This window comes from Oncorhynchus gorbuscha, unplaced genomic scaffold, assembly GCF_021184085.1.
Source record: "Oncorhynchus gorbuscha isolate QuinsamMale2020 ecotype Even-year unplaced genomic scaffold, OgorEven_v1.0 Un_scaffold_1213, whole genome shotgun sequence".
Classification (NCBI taxonomy): domain Eukaryota; kingdom Metazoa; phylum Chordata; class Actinopteri; order Salmoniformes; family Salmonidae; genus Oncorhynchus; species Oncorhynchus gorbuscha.
In genome coordinates this window covers 111,849-120,922 of record NW_025746058.1, presented here as the reverse complement: position 1 = coordinate 120,922, position 9,074 = coordinate 111,849, and the positions used below count along the sequence as shown (strand labels likewise).

The following is a 9,074-nucleotide window of genomic DNA, read 5'->3' as shown; positions in this document are numbered from 1 at the left end:
GACCCCTGATGTAAAGGATCTGAAGGTTGTGATTCTCTTGATTCCAGAAAAGGTTGGTGACCCCTGATGTAAAGGATCTGAAGGTTGTGATTCTCTTGATTCCTGTGTTTGTTTCAAATCTAAAAACAAAAAAAAAGTATTTATGGTGAAGACAATAAGAAGAGGAAACACGCAGAAGAGTCAAAAGGTGATGTTCAACTATAGTAACCGTTTTCCTTCGCTACTGCCAGTAATGTGGAGGCCAGGGTGGGACCCCACAGACTGTATCCTGAGTCCTGAACTGATCCGCCAAGACAATAAGTGGTAGCTGAGTAGCTCAAGGTCTGCCAAAGGTAGACTAGACAAAATACCCCCTCTCAGAGTCCACATGGGCCTGATGGGATGTGGTCAACGGGTTTGGGCTGATTACTTCAGATTTGTAATCAGATTAAATGACAAAGTAATTAGTAACTCAGTCATTAGTAAATGAGTAACGTAAACAGATGACTTGGGTTACTTCTTTGGTTAGCCAGCATCTGCCTCAGTCTACACAGACCTGTCTGCAAAGACAGAACATGTACCTGACGGACAGGTAGACTTGAATGTAGGCCCACTCATTTCCACGGAAACTAGACTTTTAGCGGAGTAGCTGATGTCATCCCTGTGCTTGATGGGAAGTGAACAGGGTGGAGCTGTGTTGACTAATAATAAAAAGTCCTCTTGTCAAAAATATCCTGGTGAAATGTTTGATTCTCTGGTCCTCAGTACGTGGGGTCAGCCTATGAAGAGGTTTTACAATAACATGGCAGGCCTACATCACTGGCCTAGAAAGAAAAACAAGGATTTCATCAACTCTTGAAATTAACTACCGTTCCTTTATATTATAGGTCTATACAGAGACTACTGGATTACACATGACCTTGTGTGAGTGGTTGCCATGACACTACAGTCACCTGAGTGTAGACTACTCTCAGCAACAAGTGAGTTAACCTTTTACTGCAGGGGATAAATCAGGGTCACACAGTGTATTTTCTGGGTAGTCTTAAACCAATTTACTTTGAAACAAAGTGTACACCTCACACACATGGTTATGGGCTTAAACAAGACGACACCTCTTCCATGTCAGATATACAGTAGAGTTGAAATGTATTCAAGTTTGAGTTTGCATTAATTATTAAATTGTGAAAAACAATAAAATTCCACCCATGAGGCCACTAGAGGGCGATTTGGTCATTTGACTGCAGGAAAGCGATACCTCAAGGCTTCTACATTGTTTCAGAGTGGAACCGTGTGGAAAACTCAGGTATACTGTCTGCTTCCTGCCCACTTGAGCCCCCAAGGTCGCAAGGACAGATTGAATAGGCATCAGAACAATGGGAAATGATACCTACTGTCAACTAAAGCTGTGAATTCCTCTGAGATGTGTCACAACGCTGAGTCTGACGGAAACTTCAGGATGTCTGTTCTTTCTGGCAGCAGAGCAGGAAAAGTCAGCTGGTAGCAGTTTTATTCTACACCGAACTAAAATATAACATGTAAAGTGTTGGTTCTCATGTTTCAAGAGCTGAAAGAAAATATCCCAGAATTGTTCCATAAACTCAAAAAAAGCGTATTTCTCTAAAATGTTGTTGCACACATTTATTTTCAAATCCCTGTTAGTGAGAATTTGTCCTTTGCCAAGATAATCCATCCACCTGTCAGGTGTGGCATATATTAAACAGCATGATCATTACACAGGTGCTGGGGACAATAAAAGGCCACTCTAAAATGAATCAGGTCTCTGCATATAAATACTTAGGGATATGATTGGATGATGAACTGTCTATTAAAATGCATATTGATGAACTTTGTAAACGGCTAACAATCAAGCTAGGCTTCCTCTATAGAACCAGGACATGTTTGTCCTCTATAAATAGAAGACTAATTGTGCAAGCTACTTTTATGTCTGTTATAGATTATGGGGATATTATTTACATGCGCACGCTACGGCATCAACACTTAAATCGCTGGATGCTACTTATCGTTGCGCAGGTTTATTAGGGGTTTATTACGGGTGCTAGCTGCAGAACTCACCGCTGTGTTTTATATCATAATGTGGGTTGGACTTTGCTGTCCGTGAGATGAGAACAACATGCTCTCGTATTTGTCTATAAAGCACTTCTGAATAAGCTCCCTTCTTATTTATCATCACTCATCAATATTAGAATTAGAATTCCTAAATCCAGGTCTCAAACATGGATTACACTTGAGGCCCATGCGGTTTCCACAGAGTTGGGAATGGCTGCCTTTTCCTGTTACGCTCCTTGTCTATGGAATAGCCTGCAGGCTAAACTTAAACGTGAGACTCTTGTCCCCCTGTTGCCCATTTTAAATATTTATTGGAGCATTTTTATTTTTGTGTTGCTTGTAACTGTGTCGAGTAAGGTTTTTGTGCTGTTAGTAGAATAACCTGTGTGGAAATGAAATCTGTTGTTGTATTTGTATTTATTTGTATGATCTGTGATGGTTTTGTTTGTCGTGTTTAGTTTTTTAATCATTGTACCTAAACTGTATGTATAAACATGTATAGGCAGGGCCCAGCTGTAAAAGAGGTCTGTCTGTGTTCCTACCATAAGCTGCCTCCAATGTAGTTTTAGAGAATTTGGCAGTGCGTCCAACCAGCCTCACAACCGTCAATGTTGTGAACAGAGGTCCCCATGGTGGTGGTGGGGTTATGGTATGGTGTTTACTGATGTCAACGTTGTGAACAGAGGTCCCCATGGTGACGGAGGGGTTATGGTATGGTGTTTGCTGATGTCAACGTTGTGAACAGAGGTCCCCATGGTGACGGAGGGGTTATGGTATGGTGTTTGCTGATGTCAACGTTGTGAACAGAGGGCCCCATGGTGACGGAGGGGTTATGGTATGGTGTTTACTGATGTCAACGTTGTGAACAGAGGTCCCCATGGTGGTGGAGGGGTTATGGTATGGTGTTTACTGATGTCAACATTGTGAACAGAGGTCCCCATGGTGGCGGAGGGGTTATGGTATGGTGTTTGCTGATGTCAACGTTGTGAACAGAGGGCCCCATGGTGGTGGGGGGGTTATGGTATGGTGTTTGCTGATGTCAACGTTGTGAACAGAGGGCCCCATGGTGACGGAGGGGTTATGGTATGGTGTTTACTGATGTCAACGTTGTGAACAGAGGTCCCCATGGTGGTGGAGGGGTTATGGTATGGTGTTTACTGATGTCAACATTGTGAACAGAGGTCCCCATGGTGGCGGAGGGGTTATGGTATGGTGTTTACTGATGTCAACATTGTGAACAGAGGTCCCCATGGTGGCGGTGGGGTTATGGTATGGTGTTTGCTGATGTCAACGTTGTGAACAGAGGGCCCCATGGTGACGGAGGGGTTATGGTATGGTGTTTACTGATGTCAACATTGTGAACAGAGGTCCCCATGGTGGCGGTGGGGTTATGGTATGGGCAGACATAAGCTACGGATAACGAACACCATTGCATTTTATCGATGGCACGTTGAATGCACAGAGATACCGTGACCACATCCTGAGGCCCATTGTCGTGCCAGTCAGCCACCGCCATCACCTCATGTTTCAGCATGATAATGCACAGCCCCATGTCGCAAGGATCTGTACACAATTCCTGGAAGCGGAAACTGTCCCAGTTCTTCCATTGCCTGCATACTCACCAGGGTGACATACCCGGTGAGCATGTTTGGGATGTTCGGGATAGGCTTGTAGGACAGGATGTTCCAGTTCCAACCAATATCCAACATATTCGCACAACCATCGAAGAGGAGTGGGACAACATTTCACAGGCCACAATTAACAGCCTGATCAACTCTATTCAAATGAGATGTGTTGTGCTGCATGAGGCCAATGGTCTCACCAGATACTGACTGGTTTTCTGATCCACGCCCCTACCTGTTGTTCTGTGACCAACAGATGCGTATCTGTCTGTATTCCCAGTCATGTCAAATCCACAGATTAAGGCCTAATTCATTTATTACTCTTGATTAACAGTGTTGGGGGATGGGTAATGTAGTCTTGACTCTTGGTTAACAGTGTTGGAGGATGGGTAATGTAGTCTTGACTCTTGGTTGACAGTGTTGGAGGATGGGTAATGTAGTCTTGACTCTTGGTTAACAGTGTTGGAGGATGGGTAATGTAGTCTTGACTCTTGGTTAACAGTGTTGGAGGATGGGTAATGTAGTCTTGACTCTTGGTTGACAGTGTTGGAGGATGGGTAATGTAGTCTTGACTCTTGGTTGACAGTGTTGGAGGATGGGTAATGTAGTCTTGACTCTTGGTTAACAGTGTTGGAGGATGGGTAATGTAGTCTTGACTCTTGGTTAACAGTGTTGGAGGATGGGTAATGTAGTCTTGACTCTTGGTTAACAGTGTTGGAGGATGGGTAATGTAGTCTTGACTCTTGGTTGACAGTGTTGGAGGATGGGTAATGTAGTCTTGACTCTTGGTTAACAGTGTTGGAGGATGGGTAATGTAGTCTTGACTCTTGGTTAACAGTGTTGGAGGATGGGTAATGTAGTCTTGACTCTTGGTTGACAGTGTTGGAGGATGGGTAATGTAGTCTTGACTCTTGGTTGACAGTGTTGGAGGATGGGTAATGTAGTCTTGACTCTTGGTTAACAGTGTTGGAGGATGGGTAATGTAGTCTTGACTCTTGGTTAACAGTGTTGGAGGATGGGTAATGTAGTCTTGACTCTTGGTTGACAGTGTTGGAGGATGGGTAATGTAGTCTTGACTCTTGGTTAACAGTGTTGGAGGATGGGTAATGTAGTCTTGACTCTTGGTTGACAGTGTTGGAGGATGGGTAATGTAGTCTTGACTCTTGGTTGACAGTGTTGGAGGATGGGTAATGTAGTCTTGACTCTTGGTTGACAGTGTTGGAGGATGGGTAATGTAGTCTTGACTCTTGGTTGACAGTGTTGGAGGATGGGTAATGTAGTCTTGACTCTTGGTTGACAGTGTTGGAGGATGGGTAATGTAGTCTTGACTCTTGGTTGACAGTGTTGGAGGATGGGTAATGTAGTCTTGACTCTTGGTTGACAGTGTTGGAGGATGGGTAATGTAGTCTTGACTCTTGGTTGACAGTGTTGGAGGATGGGTAATGTAGTCTTGACTCTTGGTTGACAGTGTTGGAGGATGGGTAATGTAGTCTTGACTCTTGGTTGACAGTGTTGGAGGATGGGTAATGTAGTCTTGACTCTTGGTTAACAGTGTTGGAGGATGGGTAATGTAGTCTTGACTCTTGGTTAACAGTGTTGGAGGATGGGTAATGTAGTCTTGACTCTTGGTTAACAGTGTTGGAGGATGGGTAATGTAGTCTTGACTCTTGGTTAACAGTGTTGGAGGATGGGTAATGTAGTCTTGACTCTTGGTTAACAGTGTTGGAGGATGGGTGATGTAGTCTTGACTCTTGGTTAACAGTGTTGGAGGATGGGTAATGTAGTCTTGACTCTTGGTTGACAGTGTTGGAGGATGGGTAATGTAGTCTTGACTCTTGATTAACAGTGTTGGAGGATGGGTAATGTAGTCTTGACTCTTGATTAACAGTGTTGGAGGATGGGTAATGTAGTCTTGACTCTTGATTAACAGTGTTGGAGGATGGGTAATGTAGTCTTGACTCTTGGTTGACAGTGTTGGAGGATGGGTAATGTAGTCTTGACTCTTGGTTGACAGTGTTGGAGGATGGGTAATGTAGTCTTGACTCTTGGTTGACAGTGTTGGAGGATGGGTAATGTAGTCTTGACTCTTGGTTAACAGTGTTGGAGGATGGGTAATGCAGTCTTGACTCTTGATTAACAGTGTTGGAGGATGGGTAATGTAGTCTTGACTCTTGGTTGACAGTGTTGGAGGATGGGTAATGTAGTCTTGACTCTTGGTTGACAGTGTTGGAGGATGGGTAATGTATTGATGCTCGAGTGCCAATTCAACATAAATGGACAAGAAAAGTTCTAAGCCATCAGGGAAAAGAGGAAAGAGGAGAAACTCGCTAAAGATAAAGGTATGCAGCTCCTTAATAAAAAACGTCACAGACACAGGTAGGCTCGTGGTTGGGCCAGTATCCGAAAAGTTGCTGAATCGAATCCCCGAGCAGACAAGGTAGTAAATTAATAATTTGATTATATATATTTGTTTCTATTTGACTTTGTTACTTGTTTTTTTTACATTTATGAGGCGTATTTTTTTAATATATATTTTTATATTTATATAGTTTTAAATGTTATGATTATTTATTTGTGTCGTTCCAAATGTCGGGGGGTTCGCACCCAGGGAACCATACAAGCTAGAACCGCAACTGATTGTACATTGCATCATCGAGGACAGGCTATGACAAATGTCATCTGACAATGTTAATATCATTATTTAGCCTAAGACCCATTGCAACATATGTTGTAATAGGTTATGTTACGTTTCCAAAATGGCCAACGATTGTTACATTATTCTAGATTTATTGCGGTCTGATATCCTGCAGCGCTGCACGTGCAAACCAGAAACCCGGGCCGTTCTGTTCCCATGGAGACAAATTCTCAAGGGACCTCTGACGAGAAACCGGCAACCGGGCTTTATATGGTAAACCTAATCTTGATAATTCTGTATGTATTAATGAAGTAGTTTAGATTAAATGAACACGAGTCCTGGGGATTACAATAATGACAAAGGGGTGTTTTTGTTGACGGCTTGTCTGTGGGCAAACTGATTGGATAATATTGGTGCCGGAGAGACGTGTCCTATCCAGTGATGTGACTGGGTTTGATGGCTTTCTGCAAGGCAGACCGGCAAAATGAAAGTTGAGAACAAGAGAGGCGATTGATGCCTCCGGTGTTCTCCAGGATTTGATTTGACAGCGTGTTTGAAAGAACTGCGAGTTCACGCAACGCCACCTGATTGAGAGGCATATGTTTTCTGTCTGCACACACATCCCGTGGTACCGCGGGCGACTTCACGCGTTCTGTGTTGACGCCCGGACACCGGGAAAACATTGGTGATGCCGCGCGGTTTAGGGTAATTGTGAAAAGTGATATAATCGTATTCGTGGTAAATGAGTTATGCGAACACCCACTGACTTCATCGACATGATAATGGTAAAATATCTCGCCGGGTTTTGACGGGCTGACCAGGGACACTCCAGGTAGGAAACGGGATTTGTTGTAGGATAGGTTACAGCCATTATGCATTTGTTTTATGATCAATGTGAGCGGCACATTGCTTATCTGTTCAAATCTATTTCAATGTACAATTGCATATGACTTTATTACAGCTATAGCAATAGACTGTGCATCCTTGTTATTGTCCTATCTACCATGTATATGCTAGGTAGTCTTTGAGGCTAATTGGTGATTTTTATTTATTTTATTATATATTTTTATTTCACCTTTATTTAGCCAGGTAAGATAGTTGAGAACAAGTTCTCATTTACAACTACGACCTGGCCAAGATAAAGCAAAGCAGTGCGACACAAACAACAACACAGAGTTACAATTTTTCACGATGGCCATAAACAATAACAGGTAATGTTGCATAATTTTAAAAATGTCTGGAACTCACCTTTCTGAGAAAAAAAATGTTTGAAATTGCTGAGGTGTGGAATACATGGAAACAAACGTACAGTCAATAACACCATAGAACGGCAATAAATAGCCCGTAGTACTGACGTCATTACAATGTAGCAAATTAACACTGGACTGATAGATGATGATGTGCAGTACATTTACATTACATTTAAGTCATTTAGCAGACGCTCTTATCCAGAGCGACTTACAAATTGGAGTAGAGATACTGGTGCTGAAAAGTGAGTGAGTTGAGACAAAGAAAGGCGGATCTCATATACACACTTTATGCATTGGTAGAAAGGATCTGTCTAATAGCCTATTTTGGGGGTATTCGTGGAAAACATTTACTCAAGTTGATCCATTTACAATATATCTTCAGCCAGTGAGGCTGCTTTGCTTTGTCCCTCCCTCTGCATCCATTATCAGTGGCTGTTTAGACACAGAGCCAATATCACAGCCAGGGCTGCAGCTGCCTCTGAGTAACTAACAACACCAGACCTCTCTCTCTCTCTCGCGCTCTCTCGCGATCCATCTCCTCCTCTCTCTCTACCTACTCTCTCTACCTCTTCTAGCCTCTCTCTCTGCTTTGCTCTTGTCTCCTCTCTCCTCTCTCTATCCATTATCTCTGGCTCTCTCTCTCTCTCTCTACCTCTCACTCTCTCTCTACCTCTCTCTCTCCTCTACTCTCTCTCTCTCTCTCTCTGCAGCTCTCTCTCTCGCTCTAACAACTCTCAGACCTCTCTCTCTCTCTACCTCTCTCTCTCTCTCTACCTCTCTCTCTCTCTCTCTCTCTCTCTCTCTCTCACCTCTCTCTCTCTCTCTACCTCTCTCTCTCTCTCTCTCTCTCTCTCTCTCTCGCTCTCTCTCTCTCTCTACCTCTCTCTCTCTCGCTCTCTCTCTCTCTCTCTACCTCTCTCTCTCTCTACCTCTCTCTCTCTCTCTCTCTCTCTCTCTCTCTCTCTCTCTCTCTCTCTCTCTCTCTCTCTCTCTCTCTCTCTCTCTCTCTCTCTCTCTCTCTCTCTCTACCTCTCTCTCTCCTCTCTCTCTCTCTCTCTCTCTCTCCATCTCCCTCTCTCTCTCTCTCTACCTCTCCTCTCTCTCTCTCTCTCTCTCTCTCTCTCTCTCTCTCTCTCGCTCTCTCTCCTCTCTCTCTCTCTCTCTCTCTCTCTCTCTCTCTCTCTCTCTCTCTACCTCTCTCTCTCCCTCTCCCTCTCCCTCTCCCTCTCTCTCTCTCTCTCTCTCTCTCTCTCTTCCCACCCTTCTTCTAATCCCACTCTCCTTCCCTCCATCTCATCTATCCCTCCCTGTCACCCTCCACACAGGAAGCTGATCTAGCAGAAGGCCCAGTCCACAGTCAGCTAGGCAGGATGACAGAGGGGGTGGAGTTGGAGGCCAGACAGAACCAGTCCCACAGGACCCAGAGGACCAGACCGAACCAGACCCAGGGTGACACAGTTCTGCTGAGGAGGGGTAGTGGAGGAGAGGGGCCTAAGGGACCCGAGGTTAGGGCAGAGAGGT

At 44.1% G+C, this 9,074-nt stretch overlaps 1 protein-coding gene across 4 annotated transcripts in view; it reads left to right on the top strand.

Moving 5' to 3' along the window:
* Positions 1–5,655: 5,655 nt before the first annotated feature.
* Positions 5,656–9,074, top strand: part of LOC124021795 (monocarboxylate transporter 6-like) — a 19,425-nt gene continuing 16,006 nt past the window's right edge. Inside the window, exons 1-2 of one of the 4 annotated variants that reach the window (XM_046336918.1) lie at positions 5,656–6,007; positions 8,879–9,074. The exon at positions 8,879–9,074 is cut by the window's right edge and continues 441 nt beyond it. In XM_046336918.1, coding sequence (XP_046192874.1) covers positions 5,942–6,007; positions 8,879–9,074 — 262 coding nt within the window. In that variant the 5' untranslated portion in view covers positions 5,656–5,941. Of the gene's footprint in view, positions 6,008–6,307; positions 6,577–6,628; positions 7,136–8,878 lie in introns of those variants that run through there. The other 3 variants (XM_046336915.1, XM_046336916.1, XM_046336917.1) reach the window with 3 other exon arrangements.